The 24,573-nt window shown below is 39.6% G+C and overlaps 1 protein-coding gene and 2 pseudogenes across 21 annotated transcripts in view; all 3 read left to right on the top strand.

Annotated features, from left to right (window-relative positions):
• The window catches only part of MAP7 (microtubule associated protein 7), a 211,693-nt gene that overhangs the window by 129,513 nt on the left and 57,607 nt on the right, over window positions 1-24,573 (top strand). For all 21 annotated transcript variants that reach the window (XM_073022504.1, XM_073022518.1, XM_073022510.1 and 18 more), the window contains one exon: window positions 9,526-9,603. In XM_073022504.1, coding sequence (XP_072878605.1) covers window positions 9,526-9,603 — 78 coding nt within the window. The remainder of the gene's footprint in view (window positions 1-9,525; window positions 9,604-24,573) is intronic.
• LOC103240312 (phosphopantothenate--cysteine ligase pseudogene) lies at window positions 286-2,100 on the top strand (annotated as a pseudogene).
• Window positions 12,028-14,951, top strand: LOC103240311 (ARL14 effector protein pseudogene; annotated as a pseudogene).

Raw genomic sequence — 24,573 nt, 5'->3', positions numbered from 1 at the left:
CACTCATTTAATGTCAAGCAGTTTAAAGGGGTAATAATTTTACTATTCTGTTTCAAATGATAGGACACAATTTTTTATACCTGTGTGTCCAACAGGCATTATCGCGTATCTCTTTTGTGACTTTTTCAAAAACTATTTCAAGAAACCTTTACACATAGCAAAGCTTGTATAGAATTATGGTTTTGTTTGCTATTCCTTGCAATGATTGTATGCCTACACAGTAATTTCATGTAATAGCCTCTGATTCATAGTCTCTTTCATTCAGTGATACAAATAATCTAACAGTCTGTAAATATAATACAAACAATTGAACCGACAGTGCGGTTGCTTCCAGATATCCAGTAACCATTGCGTGACCTGTGGAAGGAATGAATGTATAGTATGATAATAAGAGACAATCAAAGGAAAGGAAAGCAAACCAAATACCCCAGGAGGTTCTTGGAAACCTATTTCATGCTGCATCCAGTACTGAAGTCACTCAAGCACAGTGAATCAGTGAGAATAAAGATGGAAATAACTGAGTCTAACCTTATAGAGAATATTCTACTGTGTTTAGTTTTGTGAATTTTTTTTTTTCATGTGGAAAAGGTCTTGAACACAACAGACAAATCTGCTTTGTCATTTAGAGGAAAGACAATAACAAATATTGTTGAAAATATTGCTTAAGCTGCCATTAGTGGAAAATGATGTGCAGCCTCAGAGGAGTTTTAATTACCAAACAGAGATTTCCTTAGTCAGCCTGCCTTTTCATTGAGTCATTTATCCATCCATCTAGCCACCCACCTTCCAGCTACCATCTAATGTTTACTGAGTTCTTCTATGCCAAAGAAGCATGAGAGATGTACTGCATGAGCAAACAACATGAACGCTGTCCCCATGGAGCGTATTCTAGTGGACCTTTATTTTCGTATTCAAGTGTGTCTCCATGCAGGTAGAAGTTCTTTAGCATGAAAAGCACATTTGTTGGGCCGATGGTGGAAACAGACCTCATAGCTGAGTTTCCCTGGCCTCCGGTGCTGCGCTGAGGTTATGGCCCGCTTCGTGACTGGGCTGGGAGCACAGGGCCAGCAGGTGGTGTTGGTCACGTCAGGTGGCATCAAGGTCCCACTGGAAGTGTACCGGCCCTTCTGCGATGTTTTACCTGGTGTAGTCGTGTCGGATTTCTATGTTCCTGTCTCTGAAATGCCTGAGCACAAGATCCAGTCATCTGGGGGCCCGCTGCAGAGAACAGTGAAGATGGTGCCAAAAATACTTTCCCCTTTGATTGAAGATTGTGCTCTCAAAGCATTTATAATTTCCTTTAAGTTGGAGACTGACCCCTCCATTGTAATTAATCGAGCTCAGAAGGCTTTGGAAGTTTATCAGCATCGAGTGGTGGTGGCTAATATCCTTGAGTCATGACAGTCCTTTGTGGTTATTGTAGCCAGACACTCAGAAACCAAGTTATAGCTATCAGAGGAAGAAATAGAAAAATACATAGAGATAGAAGAGAAGATAGTGGATAATCTTCAGTCTTGACACACAGCTTTAATATGTGACAAAAACTGAAGTAAAAAGCCCTTACATTATCAAAAATTGTCCAGGGCTCTTACAGTTGGTGAAAACTATAATAAAGCCTTTGCTTTCATATGGACAGAGAAAATGAAGGAAAGGGAAGAGGCAGTGGTGCACAGGCAAATATGCTTTGGTATTTGTCTTTTAATGACACATGATACACTCATCTGAATGTCTTCTTGATTTTGAAATTTAACACTAGAACTGTTTCTCATCTTTAAATAGAAGAGCTTATTGGGAAATATATATTACTTTAGATACACATTGGGGCCTGATTATCAGCCTTCTTTATACTGTAAAAAGAGGATTATGGATGCATGAATGGTCATGCTTTGGAAGTCAAATATTTGTTGAGTGCCTACTGTGTGTCAGGCCCTGTGCTGAGCCACAAGGGTTAAAAAGATGAATAAATGTGTTTTAAAAAAATAAAAGAAAATCACATTTGTTATACAATGAGAATTTAACATAACTTAATTGTTGGTGCTATATTTCTCTGGTTCTCCCCATCCACCACTGCTTCTAATTTCTACTTTTTTTTTTTTTTTTTTTTTTACTGTGCAGTTTATACTTTTATATCCTGATAACTCATTTATTCATCTAGTGTTAGCATCATGAAGGTACTAGGAATATATTACTAAAAGACATAATCTCTACCCTCCAGTTGACAGTATGATAGATAAACCAATACATGAATAAGTCATTCTAACACAGAACCACCAGTGTGATGAGAGATTGCACACAGTGTATAGAGATCAGAAGCCAGAAAAACCTCTTCCACCCTAATTGGCCATCTCCTTATATACAGTCATTTGATTTATATTGCTAAAGTCAAGTTAAATAGGGAGACATTTCACTTCTGATTGTGTCTTTTTGAGCATCCCTGTGTCTGTTTTCTTGTATATACAGATAAGCCAAGCTATATAAAAGGCTCTTGATTTAGAAGCCACCATGTCATTCTTTTCCTGAGTCTCTCCAAAGGATAATATGAGTTATGTGTTGGAGGGCTGGCCTTGAGTAATACCTTTTAATTTTTGTGGAATACAGGTCATGGGAATGTCTGTCTAAAGCATTTTGTTGATTTTCATTTTCTAGAACTTGGGGGGAAAAAAAGTTCATTATGTATTTTGGGATATTTTGAGTGTTGTCCTAACCAGGTATGGGCATCCTGACTGAATGATTTCTGAGAATCCCTTTTAACCCAGTAAGTTTTGGCTAAATGTCCTTTCCTCTTTTACATTCTGATACTTAAACTCGTTAGAAGGCTCCAGAACATCTCTATGATTCAGAAGACATTTCTCCATATTCAAGTTGTGACTTTTATATTTAAAGCACATTATGGCTGGCCAGGCGCCAGTGGCTCACGCCTGTAATCCCAGCAATTTGGGAGGCCAAAGCACCTAGGTAGATCACCTGAGGCCAGGAGTTCGAGACCAGCCTGGCCAACATGGTGAAACCCTGTCTCTAATAAAAATACAAAAATCAGCCGGGCATGGTAGTACACACCCATAACCCCAGCCACTCAGGAAGCTGAGGCAGGAGAATCACTTAAAGCCAGGAGGCAGAGGTTGCAGTGAGCTGAGATCCGCCACTATACTCTAGCCTGGGCAACAGAGCGAGACTCTGTCTCAAAAAACAAACAAACAAGCAAGCACATTACGGAAGTGCCTCGTGGTGTTTTAGAACTATGAGCACACTATGTTCTGCGTTATCCTGGAAGGACCATTGCTCTCAAATGTGAATACTTGAACCCAGACCAAATCAGACAGTTTGTAAAGTCACAGATCTGTCCACATCTACTAATTCCTGAAGAAGTGGGAGGTGGTTCTTCAGAACTCCAGCTGCCTCCAAATGATTAATAGTTTGACTTCCTTAGAAAACTGCGTGTTTTCATGGACCTGAGAAAAGCAGATATCCAAATTCATTAAAAAATCCCTCTGAATTCCTATCCCTTTGCTGTCCCCCAACAGAAGTCTTTAAAAGAGCCACTGAAACTTTATTCTGTCTTATTGTTTATAAGTAAATTGCCCTCATAGAGGCATGCATGACTTCGAATCTTCCAGCCCTTCTCTGATGCTACACCGTGCAATTGTAATGACTGTAGCTGCCATGGTGCATGGATGGGCACAGGACTGAATTAGAGATCGGGTTTTATGCCCTCGCTCTGACACATGTCCTTGCTATCTTTATTAGTCATATCTATTTCTCTGAGTTTTTTCATTTGAAGAAGAGGCATAGTAACTCTTCATTGAATAAATAAATGCTTGGCTAACTCATAGTGTTATTGGGAAGAATAAAGTGATAATATGTGAAAGTACTTCATAAAGTACAAATTGCTAACAGAAATACAGAAGTATTTACTGTAGAAATAGTAGTAGTTACATATGAGTCAAGGCCTAGTGAGTTCTTGTAAACACCGCATGACCATACTCTCAGATGTGTGTAAAGCAATCCAGGTTTATACATATTATCAAACACAGAATTTTAATGGCACTCCCTTTCACCCTTAACAGTGCCCCAGGTTAGGTGTCACCCCACACTTGAACCATCATAGGTAGGAGGTTGAATGTGGAGTGCAACTGCGATCTTACTTAAGCCTAAGTTCTATTCCTCTTAAAGCCTTTTTCCTTGTGAGAATTGGTAACTTAATTTTATTCTAACCATATTAGATCCATTGGGAAACAATGTAGAATATACATTATTTTATTTTATTTCAAGACAGGGTCTCACTCTGTCGCCCAGGCTGGAGTGCAGTGGTGTAATTAGGGCTCACTGTAACCTGGATCTCCCAGGCTCAAGCGATCCTGTCACCTCAGCCTCCTAAGTAGCTGGGACCACAAACATGTGCCATCACTCCTGGCTAATTTTTTTTTTTTATTTCTGGTGGAGATGAGGTCTCCCTTTTTCAAATGAGCCTGGGTTGGTCTCAAGCTGCTGGACTCAAGCAATCCTCCTGCCTTGGCCTCCCAAAGTGTTGGGATTACAGGAGTGAGCCACTGTGCCTGACTTATATATAATTTTTTTCTTTTGAGACGGAGTCTCATCTTGTCACCCAGGCTAGAGTGCAGTGGTGTGATCTCGGCTCACTGCAACCTCCACCTCCCGACTTCAAGCGATTCTCCTTCCTCAGCCTCCCAAGTAGCTTGGATAACAGGCATTCACCACCGTGCCTGGCTAATTTTTGTATTTTTAGTAGAGACAGGGTTTCGCCATGTTGCCCAGGCTGGTCTTGAACTCCTGACCTCAAGTGATTTGTCTGCCTCAGCCTCCCAAAGTGCTGGGATTGCAGGTGTGAGTCACCGTGCCTGGCTGACCTATACATAATTTTAAAGGATTTTCTATACCTTTTGTTTCAGGGAAAAATAATGTGGGGGTGGAAATGAGAAGGGAGGCAATGAATTATAGGAAATTCACTATTTACTGGAATTATTTAATTGTATGTTTTTGAAAACCTACCTTTAAAGATAAATTTTTATCAGTTTTTAGTTATTAAAACTAAAATTTAAATTTCTAGCATTTAAATAGTTTACTCCGTTATCAGCTACAAGATTGTTCTTAGTTTTTCCCATTGGTGCATCTTAATAGAAGTTTAAAGGCTCTGAGGGTTAGCTAAGGTTGCTCGTTGTTCATTCATTCATTCAACAAATAGTTATTGAATATCCTTTTCTGCCACATGCAGCCCTAGGCATTGAGCATGCAGCAGGGAAGAAAACAGACAAGTCTCTGTTCCTCCCCAGCCCCATGCACAGCCATCTTTAACCTGCCACAGGTGTTAATGACATTCTAGCACCCAAGAGACTTTCGTATTAATGGGAACAGAAGGATGGAAACAACCTACACTGAATAACTTTTTCACTCTACAATTCAGTATTTCCTAATGCCAGGTTTCCAAACCAACCAAAATCATCTAGTATATCACAGCCACTATGCATCTTAAACTTCAGAAATGTTACATTTCTTTACTTCCTCAAATCTACTTCCAGGTAGATAGTAATTATTTCAGCACTAATGTTGATGGACAGCCAGGAACTACTGCAGTCATAAGCATTGGCCTTATTTACAGCGTTTAATTGTATAAAAGTTTGGTTGTTTACATATTATCTTACGAAACAGGATGCAGTTTGTTACATGTTAAGAATATAATTTTCATATGAAACAATAGCATAGAAATCAGGGAAAAACTAGCACTTCTTGCACTGTTTTCAGAATATACATTCAAAAGGCACTTCGCAGGGGGAAGCATTACGTTGCATAATCAGGCATTGCCTTATTACTGCAGGAGCACCAGTTATTACTATGACTTGGGGCTGTCAGGGTTGGTGTGGGTTGCCGGGGGTGGCATTTGTCCCATATGTTATTAAAGCCTTCTTTTCAAAATTTTGTATGAAATTTGGCATGTACTTAAAAGTAAGCTAGACATGTCACATACTTAATATTGAAATATTGTCTAACAGAATTTGTCAGTGGAATTTTAAAAGTAATTAAACTGTCTATTTTACATACTTTCCATAATGTGCTCATATGACTTTTACAACGTTGATTTTCAACTTTTATAATTAAATAAAAGTTTTTATGAGGCTGGGTGCGGCAGTTTATGCCTGTAATCCCAGCACTGTGGGAGGCTGAGGCAAGAGGATTGCTCGAAGTCAGGAGTTCAAGACCAGGCTTAGCAACATAGTAAGAGCCCATCTCTACCAAAAAAAAAAAAAAAAAAATTAATTAGCCGAGGTCGGGCATGCTGGCTCACGCTTGCAATCCCAGCACTTTGGGAGGCTGGTGGATCATCAGAGGTCAGGAGTTTGAGACCAGCCTGACCAACATGGTTAAACCCTATCTGTACTAAAAATACAATAGCTGGGCCTGGTGGCATATGCCTGTAATCTCAGCTACTTGGGAGGCGGAGGCAGGAGAATCGCTTAAACCCAGGAGGCAGAGGTTGCAGTGAGCCGAGATCGCGCCTCCAGCCTGGGCAGGAAGAGCGAGGAAACTCAGTCTCAAAAGTTAGCTGAGCGTGGTGGCGCACCTCGGCAGTCCCAGCTACTTGGGAGGCGGAGTCAGGAGAATCGCTTAAACCCGGGAGGCAGAGGTTGCAGTGAGCTGAGATCGCGCCATTGCACTCCAGCCTGGGGAGGAAGAGTGAGAAAACTCCGTCTCAAAAAAAAAAAAAAATAGCTGATTGTGGTTGTGCACACCTGTAGTCCCAGCTACTTGGGAGGCTGAGGTAAGAGGATGACTTGAGCCAGGGAGATTGAGGCTGCAGTGAGCCATGATCGTACCACTGCACTCCAGCCTGGGTGACAGAGCAAGATCCTGTTTAAAAAAAAAAAACGTTTTCATGAGTGAGTAAACCTCATATTATTTAAGGAGTATTAAAGTGATAAGTAATTGTTAAAGGTCTTTCTTTTAACTTCATCTTGACTTTTATCCCGAGTTCTTTCTTTAAAATACCATTTTACTATGGCCACCATTTTCTTTCAGAAAAACAAATGACAGCAAAAACTTCCTGTGGATAGCCCTTAATAAATTGCCTGAGAGGGTCTTCATGTCCACCTCCATTTTCTTTTTTCCAAATTAAACCTTCAGGGCCAGGAGCCATATTTTCCCAAATAAAAATATGTAGAAGTACATAAATGATTAGGAAATCTGAAAAATATCATAGTGGGCTATTGAGGGCGTCCATTTAACCAATTTTTAAAAACCATCCACTAGTCTTGTTCATCATCCACACTGCCTGGTTTATGCAGGCTCCTATGGGATGTCTTTACTGTTTTTATATTCTTTAAATGTACAAATTCTGTAAAGTTCAAGAGACATTTGGCAGCCTCGGCAACATGGCAAAATCCCATCTCTACAAAAAATACAAAAATTAGCCAGGTGTGGTGGTGCACACCTGTGGTCTCAGCTACTCAGGAGACTGAGGTGGGAGGATTCACTTGAACCCAGGAGGTCAAGGCTGCAGTGAGCCATGATTTGTGCCACCGCAGTCCTGCCTGGACTACACGAGACTCTGTCTCAAAAGGAAAAAACAAAAAAAGACACTTGGGATGCGGACCTTTAAGTTTGTTGCCAAAGCACTACTATTTGTCTCTACTGTAATTTTTTTTTTTTTTTCTGAGATGGTGTCTCACTCTGTCTCCCAGACTGGAGCACAGTGACATGTGATTTCAACTCAACGCAACGTCCGTCTCCCAGGTTCAAGTGATTTTCCTGCCTCAGCCTCCTGAGTAGCTGGGACTACAGGCATGTGCTACCACGCCCAGCTAATTTTTGTATTTTTTAGTAGAGATGGGGTTTTGCCATGTTGGCCAGCTGGTCTTGAACTCCTGACCTCAGGTGATCCACCTGCCTCAGCCTCCCAAAGTGCTGGGATTACATGTGTGAGCCACTGCACTCAGTTTGTCTCTATTATTATAGTAGATTCCCATTTTTAACATGAGATTCTAAAAATGTCAACGTCAATTCTTTTTTCTCTTTTTGGAGACGGAGTCTTGCTCTGTTGCCCAGGCTGGAGTGCAATGGCGCAATCTCGGTTCCCAGTAACTTCCGCCTCCCAAGTTCAAGCCATTCTCCTGCCTCAGCCTCCTGAATGGCTGGGACTACAGGTGCACGCTGCCACACCTAGTTAATTTTTTGTATTTTGTAGTAGAGACAGGGTTTCACCATGTTGCCCAGGCTGGTCTTGAACTCCTGAGCTCAGGCAATCCACCCACTCGGCCTCCCAAAGTGCTAGGATTACAAGCGTGAGCCACCGCGCACAGCCTGTCAACGTCAATTCTAATGTCAACTTAATAAAGAGAAAAAGAAACCTAATTTTAAGCATGAGTATCATGATGATCATTTTTATTATTTTGTTTTTATATGGCAGCAGAGTGAGCCTGTAAACGTAGCCCTCTGCTGCAGAACCCCTCTTCTCCACCCATGTCTCACTCAGAGTATAATGCAAAGTCCTCACCTTAACCGTAAGCCCCGTCACTTACTCATCTCACTCTGTTCCAGTCCCTCAGATCTCCCTGTTGTTTCTGGAACACATTAGGTACTTGCAACCTCAGGGCCTTTGCACTTACTTTCTATAGAACATCATTATCACAGTAAGGCCTTCCTTGGGCTCCATCCGAAAAATTAAACATCCTTTTCCTGACATGTCATAATCCCCTTCATTTCTTTGTTGTCTCCTTAACGTTTATCTCAGTCTAATATTCTCTGTATTTTTCTCCTTTTTCATTCTACGTATAGTACTTATTTATCTTCTTTGTCAGATTTTTTTCCCAAGTAGAATATAAATCCCACCAAGTCTCAAGTTTTTGTCTTTTTTGGTGACTGCTGTCTTTTCAGTATACAGAACAGTGCCTGGAGCACATAGTAGATGTTCAGTGATTTACTGGGACATACACACTACACACTCCACTAACAGTCATTATAATAATGCAAAATAGGCTCTATTGGATCCTCATTTTACAGGTAATAAATCAAAGTACACCTCATAGCTTGAGACTTAGAGAGGTAGGTAAGTACCTTGGCCAGCGAGTGATGGGGCAGAAACTGAATGCATGTCTGTTGGACTCGAGCACTTCACCTCTAACCAGCAAACATTTGTTCAATATAAAGCCACTTAAGGATTCTGTTGGTCGTTAAGGAACAGACTTTTTAAAGCGTAAAAATAATAGAAGTTTGGTAGCTTAGGAACACAAAACATCATTTATATTGTTTGATGAAAATAGCCAAAAGGCTATAGTTATAGTTATAAAACATCATGATTTACATAATGTTTTCAAATAGAGGAAAAATGCTTGGAAGTCCTTAGAAAACTTGTAATAACTGAGTGGATCACTGTAACTCTAGTCACATGTACTTATTGTTGTAAAGTGTAGCAATATTTTATTCTTCAAATTTACTGAATATTTATCAATGTGTATTTTTTCTTTTTCTTTTTTTTAATCCACTCTTCATCTCATGTTTTTTTAATCTCGTTTTCAGACCCTCCGCCTGTGTTACGTGTTGATGACCGGCAGCGGCTGGCCCGGGAGCGACGTGAGGAACGGGAGAAACAGCTAGGTACCCCAGGCCCTATGTCCATGGCCCGGATTTGAATGGATGTCACTATAATACCACGGTCTCTTGCATACCTTTATGAATTTTGCTGGTGCATTATGAAGCAGAATTTAGGATTTGATGATACAATATAAACATAGGGCTAAGTTTTAAGTAACAATAAACGCTAGCCTGAGGATTCGGGTAATTTTTTTTTTTTTTTTTGCAATCACAGTTTAATGTGGCACTGGAAGAAAAGTATACATGAGTGGAGTGATAGTACAGCTTACATTTTACTACCGAGAAAATGCAAGGACAATAAACATATGGTTCTTTTTTACGTGAAAAGTTATGAGATCATACACTGCCAGGGCACTTAACTGCCTTCTCTGTTAAAATTATGCTGCCATTGAACTTATAGACAGGTGCTACCAGGCTGCTGCCAGGAAAAGCATGTGCTGAGGTGTCTGATTTTTCTCTTATTACCTAAGGACCTTGTGAAAGGTTAGCAACTGCAATATTTGTCATATAATCACTGGAACCTGGATCACAGGACTATCTTTGCAGGAAGCTGAGACTAGAGCACTTAGAGATTGTACAGTCATTGTCTTCTAGAATACTGGGCAAGGAAGCAGGTGCCAACCCCTCCTTTACTTTGATGTCCATTTATGTAAACTTGCTAAAACAGGTTACTCTCTTGAAATTACCTGAACGATGTACCTTGAAAAGATTAAATGCCTGGTCAGCATGTGTGTGTACAGAGTGCCTGGGTATTCTAAAACTGGACTGACAGGGTATCAAATTTTTCCCAGCAGATGACCTGTAACTTCTTAAAGTTGTACTGCATTTTGTAAGAGTTAATGTTTCAACTGGGGACTCAGCCCCTGTATCTCATCCCTTTATTATTCTTATTCCAAAGTCCAAATTTGTGAAATGTACTGGAAGTTGGTTTTCAAAAGTCTTTTGCTATTGTTTACATTCTTTCAACTCAGACTTGTTTCTGTCCCTTGCCATAATGGCCATATGAGGTCATTTATTTTGCTTCTGAGGTTTTTTAGGCACAGATTTCAGTGGCTTACTGGAAGTGAACATACTCTGCTGTTTTTCTGTGCCTAGAATTTCCTCCCTGGCCTGACAGGTTCCCTGCAGGCAGGTAGGTTCTTGGGGAGCAGGCTGTCTGTGGTCACCAGGGCTCTTCCTCCTGTGAATATGCCCATTGCTCTCCAGTAAGGTTGCTTTGACAAGCAAACCAGAACTGAGAGAGGATGAAGGCAGAGCTGCTGAAACTGGAAGATGAGTAAAAATAAGAAACTGACTACTGTTTTAGGGTGGCTGTTATTTACACTCTGTTTTCAAATCCATGCATGTGTCCTTTTCCCCCTCTATCCCATCAGGTCTCACACTTGGAGATCTCTTTATAGTGTGGATTCATATCTGCTTGAATAGAAGAAGTTCCATAGGTCAGGAGATCATTCCTTTATGGTTTAAATCACATTGTGAATTAGCTTTTCCATACTTAACTCACACCTTTCCATTTGGGTTTCTTTATCTTACAAAACCAAGCATTAGTTTTTTGTGGAAAGCATGAATATGCTACTGGTGAAACAAAAATGACTTATACTACGGAGGTGTAAGACTTATAGCTTTGAGCTTGCAGTTCTCCCTAAAAGTTGCCTACCTTTGTATATTGAGTGACTAGATTTTCTCTTAAGATGTAATGCTATATTTCAATTCATATTGATAACACAGGACATGACTCATTAGTTTATATATTCAAACACTGTATGTGCCATATATTGTATTTAAAAGATGACAAAAAGATGAATAAAAGTTGACACCCAACCCTCTAGAGCTAGATGTAGTCTAGTGGAAGGCAGATGAACAAATAGCAACTATTAACATCACAGCGCAGTGCATCCACTGTGAATGGGTATGCGCCAGGGGCATTGAGAGCCTGTAGAAGTGCCTACCCCAGCCTGGCTCTGCGAGGTGCCACCCAAGTTCCCAACTAAAGGATGAAAGGAGCCATTCAAAGGGATAGAAAAGCAGGCATTATAGAACAATATCCAAGAACAGGTGGGAAAGAGGCATTTGCTGAGAGACCCAACATGCTTTTCAGATTATTATATGGTTATATGTTATATATATATTATATTATATTATATTTAGATGATTGTATTATTCTATTACAGCTTAACTTTTTTGGTGAGCCAATATGTGATATACATAGTTTCTGTCTTCTCTGTCTCTCTCTTTGAAATGGGATCTTGTTATGTTGCCCTGGCTGGAGTGCAATAGCTGTTCACAGGTGTGATCACAGTGCACTACAGCCTCAACCTCCTTGGCTCCAATGATCCTCAGCCTCTTTAGTAGCTGGCACTGCAGACTCACGTCACCACACCTGGCATTTTTCTCTTTATTCTTACCCCTGCCATGTTAAATATCATAATTTTTAAAAATTCAATCTCATTTCTTTTTTCAATTGTCAGAGTCATAATTTTAAGGAAAATATATCCATTCTAATTTTTTTCTTTGCATTAATTTTATTTTCTTTACATTTTAGAGCAGTGCCTTTTTGCCTATTTTTTTTTCCATTTAAACCACCATAGTTGGAACTAAGTCTTGAGAGGCTGCCCTCAATCTTCATAAATACAGAAATGAGCATATATGCAAATATACATGCATATATTATATACATTTGTAAAAGAGCCATTTAAAAATCTAATTTCAGCTGTGCCTTAGAGTACGTGAGGGTGATTTCTAAAAAATCTTCAGTACCAGTGGTAGCGTGGGGACTGGCTGGGAAGCGGGTGGTCGAGTGTGTCCTGTGTGGATGCGGATCCTGCCTGAAGCCGGGCGGAGGAGAGCTAAAGCTAAGGTGTTCTCGTGAAGTTCTGACTTTCCAGGGAATGCTTGTGTTTGGTTATTAAATGGCTATTATAGGACTTTGGGTGATCAGCCCATGACCTAGACCTCTAGACAAAATAAAACAGGGAAAATTTGCTAGAATCAAGAATGATGGATCCATGTTCAGTTGGAGTCCAGCTTCATACTACAAATGAATGCCATAAAACCTACTATACTCGTCACACAGGTTTTAAGACTTTGCAAGAATTGTCATCAAATGATATGCTTTTACTTCAACTTAGAACTGGAATGACACTTTCTGGGAACAATACAATTTGCTTTCATCATGTAAAAATTTACATTGACAGATTTGAGGATTTACAGAAGTCATGTTGTGACCCATTTAACATACACAAAAAATTAGCCAAAAAAAAATTGCACGTAATTGACTTAGATGATGCCACTTTTCTGAGTGCAAAATTCGGAAGACAGCTTGTACCTGGTTGGAAGCTTTGTCCAAAATGCACACAGATAATCAATGGAAGTGTGGATGTTGATACTGAAGACCGCCAGAAAAGGAAACCTGAGTCAGATGGAAGAACTGCTAAAGCTTTGAGGTCACTACAATTTACAAATCCAGGAAGGCAAACTGAATTTGCTCCAGAAACTGGTAAAAGAGAAAAAAGAAGGCTTACAAAAAATGCAACCGCTAGTTCAGACAGACAAGTGATAACAGCAAAGAGTAAGGTCTATGATAGCCAAGGTCTCCTGATTTTTAGTGGGATGGACCTCTGTGACTGCCTCGATGAAGATTGCTTAGGATGTTTCTATGCTTGTCCTGCCTGTAGTTCTACCAAGTGTGGAGCTGAATGCCCCTGTGACCGCAAGTGGCTGTATGAGCAAATTGAAATTGAAGGAGGAGAAATAATTCATAATAAACATGCTGGATAATCTGTGGTACCAAACTATGGAGCCTTTAAAGGTCATTATTTCTAAAATTCTGTTACTCTAAGATACATTTTAAGCTTGATTGTCATATGACAAAGATTTTAAAACCACCTCAGTGTGCCCTAATTTTTCATCTTGGGTGCTTTAAGTTTCACTATTTGATATAAATTCAGATAGGCTATTTTTCAGCCTATTAAGCCTGTCTGGATCAATATAAACAAGTAGGGTGTAGGCAGTCCTCTATTTGCATGTTTCCCTTGGGCACAAATTTCAGTGACCCAGATTTAGTTTAAACACCAGTTTCCTTAACAGGAAGGAAAGGAAACTGGTAAGGAAACTGTTGTTAAAATCTAGGTTAAAATTTTAGTTAGCACAGTATAACTCTGAGTAATTACATGAAGTACAAACTTCTCTGCTAGTTCTTCAGTCTACAAATCGCTATGTAAATAACAGATATACTTCATGATTAATGACCAGTCATGTTGACTACTTTCAGATTCTTCCAGTGGTTTGTCCCTGTGTATCTGTTATTCAGTTCACTTACAGCAGAGCACGTAGTTATGCTGTCTCTTTGTCATCCACTTGACATTTTATAGAAGTGAATACTCAAAAGAACTGGCCAACAAAGATGAAAGTGCAGCAAAGCAATGAAAAATGATAACACTGGAAGTGAAATTTTAATCAAACATAAATGAATTTGTAGAAGAAGTCACTGACCATGGGAATATTGTTCTTGCTGCTGTGCATTCATAGGAGCTTAATGAAGGCAAACTTATCAACACAAATAAGAAACGTGGTTGCAATAAAGACAAATATGCCCCAGAGGAAGTGATGGTTAAAAAAAAAAACTTTACATTAAAGGATATTTAATGTGAATATAGAAATATATCACAACACTGAAAGCACAAGCAATAAAAGGGTGGAAGCTGACCTAAACTTAAAAGAAGTATGAGTTTGCCATGAACATAAAAGATGCTCCCTTGGTATCATAAGTTACTTGCCAGAAAAAAAGGCAAGCCCTATTCAAACTACTTCATTTTTACAATGAAATAAACCACTTTAGTTCTATTTCTAATGTTTTAAATTACAGTGTACTAAATATTTTTAAACATTTTTGCATTTTTTTCCTACATTTATAACTGATCTTAAGAATTTTTAATATTTTAGCAGTATCTTAAAGGTCATGGAACAATCATCATTTTCCCCATTGATTATTAAGATTTCAGGGCCGTTTTATGGTCCCACAGTACCACGCAAAATGAGGATCGCTTGTAGCTGGGAACAATGCTTGCTCCAGGGAAAACTGATTTTGATAGAACCAACTAGTTGAGTATTAAACTGTTTTGGAAATAATTTGTATATCTAAGTGCTGAAATATATTTCTCTTCTCCCCACTTATTCAAATAAAAAAAGTTTTAATACTGTAAAAAAGACAACTTCAGTACCAAAAAAATATCAACGGGCACACCTGATCAACTATCTATAAACTGTGCTTTAACAGAAGCTATGACAGCAGTGGAAATTTTTTTTTAAAGAAAAAAAGTTTAAAAGCTGCCACTTAATATTAAGGAAATCTTTGAACTGTGCTTAATTTAAAACAAACAAACAAACAAACAAAAAAAACAGTTGGTAATGTCAACTCTTACTGACTTTCAAACTTTTAAGTTTTCAAGTTAAAAAAATTGGCCACCATTCCACAAATGCTGGCAAAGCACAGTTTAAAATGAATAGCCAGTGAGATTGGTTATTTACTGTTGGATGTAGGTTGAAGTTAACATTAAATCCTTAGAGATTGTTTTAATCCACATATTTTAAAAAGCAAAGTAGAGAGAGGGAGAATAAAGGTCTGATTATTTTGTTATTGGTGGTATGGCATGTTTGTACTATTTTGCAAACAGAAAGGACCTATTAATAATTTTCTGTGGGTTAAATCTCTGAGTCATGCTTTGATGCTTTTATAGTAGGATTATGTCATGTGGCCTGCTCTTTCTGCATTATCCTTCAATTTTTCACAAAATCAGGCATAATTCTTCATGTATGAGATTATTCTGTCAGTTTCGTTGGGCACTTGTACTCTGAAAGCTTTATTTTTCTTCGTGGAAAAGTCTCTAACCACCCTATTCCATCTGATTCTATCCCCTCAAATTCTCTCTTGACTTCTGCATCTTTTTCACTATCTCTTGTCTAAGATTTAATTTTGTGTTTTCCAAGGGTGGGGTGGTGAATCTCGTTTGTTCTCACAGGTTCACTCTCCTCTTTAAATATGGATTCCACATTTCCAGCTACTCGTAAGGCAGTAGATGCCTGCCTGTTTCTCGAAACTCTACTTCTGTACAACTAAATTGTTCATTTTCTTTCATTCCAAAACTGACTCATCCTGGTAATTTCTGTGTCCCAATTAATTGCACCATTTTTTTTTTTTTTTTGGCCCCAAGACATTATTTATTTCAGTCATTTTTGATGCTTCTGCTAGAGACCCTAGGTTCTTTCTGACTAGCAGCTTAGCTATTAGATCTTTTGCAGAATAAAACATTCTCTCTTCCTTGACTGGCCCAATACTGTCCACTGACTAGTCTCCATCCTGGCATATTGGGCCACTTGTAGCCACCCAGTGGTCAGTCTGGACTCAGCCTAGTTCTCTAACTGGAGCTTCAACTATCTACTATTAACTAGCCTAGTAGGTAGGTAGAAGTTGACATACTCTAACCCTGAATCCATCTAGTCAGAAATCTAGCAGACTCTTATTTCAGATAAGAGTCTATGCCATTATATCAGCTGCCCCTGCCATTATCCTAGTTCAGGCTAATACATTTACTGTCCTGTTGTTCTTTATACTCCTAGCACTGTGTCACAATTAGTGCCAGTCCTTCTCTTTTAAGGGCTTCCTGGGAAATCTCCTTTTGGAAATGTATCATCCTTTCACTATATACTATATCTTGTATAACTATCACATTTTAGTTCACATTCTACTGCTGTTTTATACACTACTCAATTTTTTTCTATTTAGATTTTCTATCTCTGGTTGTATGTATTTTAAGCTTCCAAAGAATATGACTGTGGTCTCTAATTCTTTGTATCCCAACACATGGCACAGTGCTAAGTGTAAAACAAACACATAATAAATATTTGCCAATTTTCCTTACTCTATAATCTTCAGTGAAATAATAGCAATAATGATAAGGAGTATTTATTGAGCACTAACTATGGGCCAGGCAGTGTTCTAAACACTCCACTCTGTATAATCCCATTTAGTAACAAATTAGCACAGTGGTTGTGCTTTTTATTGTGTGAGTCTGCCATAATTGGCAATGTAAGTTATTTAATAGAATGTCACTTACTGTATTTTTAGAATGCATTTTGATAAGTTAGCCAAAGGAAGTAATGGAGAGGATCTCAGAAAAATGGGATAGTTAATAGGACCCTTTTGTTTTTCTGCCCTATTACCATTTTTTGTTGTTGTTGTTTGTTTGTTTTTTGATACAGTCTTGCTCTGTCACCTAGTCAGGAGTGCAGTGGCGTGATCTCAGCTCACTGCAACTTCCACCTTCCAGGTTCAAGCAATTCTCATGCCTCAGCCTCCCAAGTAGCTGGGATTACAGTCATGTGCTACCACGCCCAGCTAATTTTTGTATTTTTAGTAGAGATGGGATTTTGCCACATTGGTCAGGCTGGTCTGATTTTCCTGGCCTCAAGGGATTTGCCCGCCTTGACCTCCCAAAGTCCTGGGATTACAGACGTGAGCCACCACACCCAGCCCCTGTTAGCTTTTTAAGCATGATTTTAGTATGTACAGGATCACCACAGTCCATGTTAAAATTCCTCCACTAGTGGTGATGCTGTTAAGTAGAGAGAGATCCTTGTGCTTTATTTTTGAGTGATGGAGTTTTCAGAAGTTTCAGGAGCTGGACAGGTATCCAGTTGTCATGGAGAAAGACTTATTCTCCTTCCTTATAGAGGTATTCATAAGATGCATAGGTGCTATGTTGACTCCCATTTGACAGAGGTTAAAATGTAAGTGTTGGAGCAGATTCTGAGATCTGCTTTGAGAAAACTTTACGGCATTGATCAGTTACTATCATTTGAGTCCATTAAGAGTAATTCTGTCTTTATGAACTTAGAATCGATCCTGGTTACCGATTTCTCTTCAGAAACCATTACTAGAACCAGAGTATATAGAATTTATGCAACAATATAAATTTTTTATTCAGAGAGCTTAAAATAAAACTAATCCCCCCTCCCTTTGTGTGATTTTGTGTGTTAATTCAGTAATATTTAATGCGTAGATAGTATTGAACTGGGGATTCTGGAGTATTGAAGTGAAAAGAATAAATTTTCTAACCTCCTGGAATTTATTTTCCAAGCAAGGAGTAAGATAATAGAAAATCAAGCAAGATTACCTAGCATCTTAGCTGAAATTTCCCACACATCCCATAACCAATCCGTCAGCAAATACTCTTTGCTGTACCCTCAGAACATACCCAGAACGTAACTACTTCTCACAACCACCACTGCTGCCACCATGGCCCAAGACAGCTAGATCTTTCACGTGGATTCTGCAATAGGCTCCCAACCAGTGTCCTCATTTCCTCCTCCTCCCACAGAGTCTGTTAACACAGCAGCCAGAGTGACCCAGTTGCAATATGGCCTGCCAGGCCTGACTCTGCTCCAGACCTTCCAAGTCTTTCCATCTTAGGTATAGTAGAAGTCAGAACCCTTACCATGGCTCAGCCCTGCTACCTGCTAAGGTCCTCTCCTTTGCCCTCTCTCCTCCAGCCATGCTGGCTTCTTGCTGTTTCTTAAACACAACAGCCAAATGCACTCCACCTGGAGTGTTTTTCCTGAGAAATCCACATAGTTCATTCCCTCTCCTCCTACAGATTTCATTAAATGCCACCTTCTCAGTGAAGTCTTCTCCTACCATCTTACTCAAATTTTCAGCTCCCTCCAACCAAACCTTCTTTATTTTTCTCCCTAGTTCTGTCAACATCTAAGCATGTGGATATTTTACTTATTTGTTGATTATCTGTCAGCACCCCCGGAACATAAGATTTGTGTCTTTTTTTTTTTTTTTCATTTCTGTAGCTTAGTATCTAGAACAGCTTGGCACATAGTCAATGTCCAACAATTGTTTGTTTAATGTTAAGTGGAGATTAATGCAGGAGGTATTGCAAATTAGTTAAAACATTACTAAATTATCATGTAATACCTGCCCTTACGATAGTTCAAACAGGTATTAAATTCTTATTAGTAATCATTTTCTCAGGTGAACAAGAATACAGAGATAATCTATTAGCATAGTCCTTAAATTTTCCTATGGATCTATCCTATTATCTGTGGATAATCTATTATGATTTCCCTTAAATTTTCATCTTCATATGTTATAAAACTAATAGTTCTACAATATGTCGACAAGAAAGTTCAAGAGAATATTTAAGAACTGTGTAGCAGACAAACTACGCTTGGGGAGACACAGAGCTTCCCTTTTTCAAGATAATAACAAGTAAGTTTGGAGTATTGATTGTGCTTAAGTTTTGTTTAAGTGTCTTGGAACATGTTAGGCACTCAGTAAACATGTAATTATTTGGTCTTTTTCTGAAACCAAAATTTTTAGATGAATAGAGTCAAATTCCTAATTGGTACTTTCAGAGATTCTATAAAATCATGACAGAGAATGTATGATGGACTGACATAGCTCTTGCAGAAAAATGTCAGCTTAAAAATCTACAATTTCATTTATATTGGGTTTTGTAGCTAAGTTCAAAGCTAAGATATATCATAATGCAATATTTTAGAAAGAATAAGACAATATAAAAAGAGTTTTAACCTTTGAACAAACTTTGGTTAAATTACGTGTGAGGGGCTTTTTTTTTTTTTCTAGATAAATTCATCGGGCTTCTTTTGCCTCCTAATCATAGCTTTCTTGCTGTGCTTCTTTTTTTCCCTCTCTCATCTCAGTGTGTTGTCAACTCAGTGAGTGACGGCAGTACTAATAAGAGTGTGGTCAAGAGATAAATGGTTATTTCAACCTGGTTTAGAATGTTCATCCCAAAAATGCTGATAGCAAGTTAGTAATAATTAGTAAATAATAATGCTGTACTCTTGGTTAGAGTTGGGAGTGAAACTCCCCCTGATTTCATTCTTCACATTACTTGATTCAGATGGTTTTTGGTTTTAACAAGAGACTTTCCTCTTTAGAGACTGTCCAGGAAAAAAAGGGGTCAGAGGAGGCTTTAGAGAAGTAATCTTTCTAATCCAAATATCTAATGGATAAACTTCGGCATATCTGTCACCAGTCTCAGCATCTGCATCGCCTAAAATTGTCACTTAGTGAATGTAGTGTACAAAAGCTCATGAGGCTGTCAGGCAGGTTATTACCAGCTGAGGGACCTAAATGCATCTTAGTGAGAGGAGTATGGATGTTAGCACATACCAGAGTAGCTGTATCACGAGTCAGGCTCAGGACTGGAAAGAATAAATGCTGGTTGCTGCATGGATTAGGTAAGCAGAAACTGAAGCCTGAGCATAAAATGAGTCATTATGACAAAACAGCCATTATTTTTTTCTCCCCAAATTACTTTGCCTTTAAGAGCGAAGATAAAAAGATCTTAAAACCTGAAAAGTAAGGGGTCTTGTAAACAGATGACGGTAGAGGCTAAGAGTGGCATCGGAAGATCAGGACCTTCACATTTGGATGCCCAGCTCTTTCTTGCTAGTATAGAGAAGGAGCTGTGGTCTTTGGAAAGTGTTCCAATTCATGCCTTTTAGCATAATGGCTCATTGTTTGCTTCTGGAGTCAGACAATCCAGAGTTTGAATGCCAACTCCATCACTTATTTGTTGTGAGACATCGGGCAGGTTACTTTGCTCCTCTGTATCTCTCAGACTTCTCATAATAAAATAAGTTGAATAGCAGTGTCGGCCTCATAGAGTGGCTGCAAAGACAATACCTATAAATCACTTGCGTCAGCATGAAGCAAGAGCTGACGACATCTCACCATGATGATGATGGTGATAAAGATGAGGATGGCAGGTCATATGATTCCACAAATACTGACTTAGATTCCTGGAATTAGAGAAGCCTAAGGCGTAGCAGAGAGAGGTGGGGTACGTCTGTGCCTCCTTGTCCATTAGGGTGGGGCTAAGTAGGACAGCCCCAGGTGAAGAGAATGGCAACATTCTTTGAGGAGTGAAAGTACTTAGGGTTAAGACAGTAACAGAAAGATTCCAAGGACAACCATTGCCCTATTTAGCAAAACTCCATTATTTTAGTGAAGGCTAACATTCCTTTAAGTCTAACTCTGAGATAGTAAGTCCTTTCTTACCTCAGAAGTCATTCAGCCTACATATAAGAAAAGCTCTTAATCTCCACCTGTGTAACTACTATTCTAGCACCTCAATCCCGTTAGCCCACCACTGTGTACAGGGACAGGGCAGAATGGGAAGGACCCTCCGTGCAGGAGCACGGTGTTGTGGGGATCCTCCAAGGTCACACTTCTTATCAGGCAGCTCTCCACTGAATGCTTTTAATGACAAGTTGAGAAGGCTTTGAGTTATCACCAAAGCCCATTGTGAATCACTGTGTTTGGAGATCACTCTGTCCTTTAACTCTTTAGTTCATTTATTCAAGCATATTTTAACCATCTGCTAGACTAGACATTGTGGGTATAGGGAAGAATTCACGAACACATAAAAGCAGAGTAGCTACCATCTGGAGTGTAAGTGCCATGAGGGAGTCTGAATCCAGCTAGCAGCTGGGGCTCCTGTGCTGTGGTCATCAGGAAAGGCTCCTCAGAGGAAGGAGCTTCTGAGCTAGGACTTGAAAGACAAAAGTTTGCCAGGTGGAAGGAGGTGTGTGTGAAGGTGCATGATCCTATGGTCAATCCAAGGGGTTGGACAGGGAACAGTAGGAGAACTAACACGTTTTCAAGCACGACAATGACTTCAGGTCTGTTTCTTGAGGAAGGTATCCGTGAGACTAATGGATTTGAAGTGGTTGAAGACTAAAAATGAGAAGTGAGAAAGGAATGAGAGTTTAAAGTAGTAGTAAAAAGATTGGAGAGGCTACAACAGATTCAAGCGATCATTCTATGTTTTTCTCTTTTTTTAACGTTAGAGACAGGGTTTCATACTGTCATCCAGGATGGAGTGCAGTGGTGCAATCATAGCTCACTGCAGCCTCAAACTCTTGGGCTGAAGGGACCCTTCTGCCTCAACCTCCCACGTACCTGGGACTACAGGCATGTGCCAACAAGTCCAGATAATTTTTTTTCTTTTTTGTGGAGATGGGGGTCTTGCTATGTTGCCATGCTAATCTCAAACTCCTGAGTTCAAGCAGCCCTCCCACCTTGGCCTCCCAAAGTACTAGGATTACAGGGGTGAGCTACCGTACCGAGCTGAGATATCATTCTGATGTAACATTTGATGGGGCCAATTATATGGATGTGTTGAGTTAGGGTGCACCATCCATGAGGGAGACATTGTGGAAGACTTGAAGTGACTAACTTTGTAGACCATTTGGTCTCAGGAATCTACTGTCAGAATACAGAAGACAGAGCAAGTTCCAGTTTGGAGCAGGGAAGAATGTGCAGATAGTAAATAAGATTATATGATGGATCTGACCGAGAAATTCAGGTGGAAATTTGAAGCATGCAGAAGTGAATATAGAGGCAATATTGTAGAGTAACTGAGTACAAGTTTTAGAGTCAGAGTTGAATGAAAATCCCAGCTGTGACTTCAAACTATACTACAAGGCTACAGTAACCAAAACAGCATGGTACTGGTACCAAAACAGAGATATAGACCAATGGAACAGAACAGAGTCCTCAGAAATAATACCACACATCTACAGCCATCTGATCTTTGACAAACCTGAGAGAAACAAGAAATGGGGAAAGGATTCCCTATTTAATAAATGGTGCTGGGAAAATTGGCTAGCCATAAGTAGAAAGCTGAAACTGGATCCTTTCCTTACTCCTTATACGAAAATTAATTCAAGATGGATTAGAGACTTAAATGTTAGACCTAATACCATAAAAATCCTAGAGGAAAACCTAGGTAGTACCATTCAGGACATAGGCATGGGCAAAGACTTCATGTCTAAAACACCAAAAGCAACAGCAGCAAAAGCCAAAATTGACAAATGGGATCTCATTAAACTAAAGAGCTTCTGCACAGCAAAAGAAACTACCATCAGAGTGAACAGGCAACCTACAGAATGGGAGAAAATTTTTGCAATCTACTCATCTGACAAAGGGCTAATATCCAGAACCTACAAAGAACTCAAACAAATTTACAAGAAAAAAACAACCCCATCAAAAAGTGGGCAAAGGATATGAACAGACATTTCTCAAAAGAAGACATTCATACAGCCAACAGACACATGAAAAAATGCTCATCATCACTGGCCATCAGAGAAATGCAAATCAAAACCACAATGAGATACCATCTCACACCAGTTAGAATGGCGATCATTCAAAAGTCAGGAAACAACAGGTGCTGGAGAGGATGTGGAGAAATAGGAACACTTTTACACTGTTGGTGGGATTGTAAACTAGTTCAACCATTATGGAAAACAGTATGGCGATTCCTCAAGGATCTAGAACTAGATGTACCATATGACCCAGCCATCCCATTACTGGGTATATCCCCAAAGGATTATAAATTATGCTGCTATAAAGACACATGCACACGTATGTTTATTGCAGCACTATTCACAATAGCAAAGACTTGGAATCAACCCAAATGTCCATCAGTGACAGATTGGATTAAGAAAATGTGGCACATATACACCATGGAATACTATGCAGCCATAAAAAAGGATGAGTTTGTGTCCTTTGTAGGGACATGGATGCAGCTGGAAACCATCATTCTTAGCAAACTATCACAAGAACAGAAAACCAAACACCGCATGTTCTCACTCATAGGTGGGAACTGAACAATGAGATCACTTGGACTCGGGAAGGGGAACATCACACACCAGGGCCTACCATGGGGAGGGGGGAGGGGGGAGGGATTGCATTGGGAGTTATACCTGATGTAAATGACGAGTTGATGGGTGCAGCACACCAACATGGCACAAGTATACATATGTAACAAACCTGCACATTATGCACATGTACCCTACAACTTAAAGTATAATAATAATAAATAAATTTAAAAAAAAAAAAAGAAAAAGAAAATCCCAGCTGTTTCTTTTAGACCATGTGATGATTTGGAAGCATCGTTTCACTTCTTTGGGTCTTTTTCCTCATTTGATCTTCAGTTCTATTTTTTCTGGAAGTAATATTCCCACAGTTCCCATTTGTGTTTTGATTTGCTGGATAGCCATTTGATCATTATTTTTGCATGTTATTTGACATTTTATTTTAGTTTTGTTTCTTTTAAATAACATAGCTGGGTGTGTTTGTTTTTAACACATTCTGAAAGTCTTAATAGGCTTGATTTTAATCCATCTAGCTTTTTTTTTTTAAACTCCCCCCCCCCCCTTTTTTTTTTTTTTTTTTTTGAGACAGTCTCGCTCTGTTGCCCAGGCTGCCCAGGCTGGAGTGCAGTAGCACGATCTTGGCGCACTGCAACCTCCACCTCCCAGGTTCAAGCAATTCTCCGGCCTCAGCCTCCCTAGTAGTTGGGACTTCAGGCACCCACCACCCCACCTGGCTAATTTTTTGTATTTTTAGTAGAGACAGGGTTTTACCATGTTAGCCAGGATGGTTTTGATCTCCTGACCTCATGATCCACCCACCTCGCCCTCCCAAAATGCTGGGATTACAGGCGTGAGCCACCACACCCGGTCTTTTTCCCCCTTTTTTTAAAAAAGAAAAACCTTTTGGCCGGGCGTGGAGGCTCACACCTGTAATCCCAGCACTTTGGGAGGCCGAGGCAGGCGGATCACAAGGTCAGGAGATCGAGACCATCCTAGCTAACACAGTCAGACCCTGTCTCTACTAAAAGTACAAAAAATTAGCCGGGCGTGGTGGCAGGCACCTGTGGTCCCAGCTACTCGGGAGGCTGAGGCAGGAGAATGGCGTGAACCCGGGAGGCGGAGCTTGCAGTGAGCTGAGATGGAGCCACTGCACTCCAGCCTGGGTGACAGAGTGAGACTCGTCTCAAAAAAAAAAAAAGAAAAGAAAAACCTTTTTATAGGAGGGGCAGGGCTGGTAGTATAGAGGTAGGGGTTGATTTGATGTAAGTACCATTCATT

This window comes from Chlorocebus sabaeus, chromosome 13 (assembly GCF_047675955.1).
Source record: "Chlorocebus sabaeus isolate Y175 chromosome 13, mChlSab1.0.hap1, whole genome shotgun sequence".
NCBI classification, from domain to species: domain Eukaryota; kingdom Metazoa; phylum Chordata; class Mammalia; order Primates; family Cercopithecidae; genus Chlorocebus; species Chlorocebus sabaeus.
Note: the sequence above shows the minus strand (reverse complement) of the source record. Positions and strands in the feature narration are given on the sequence as shown.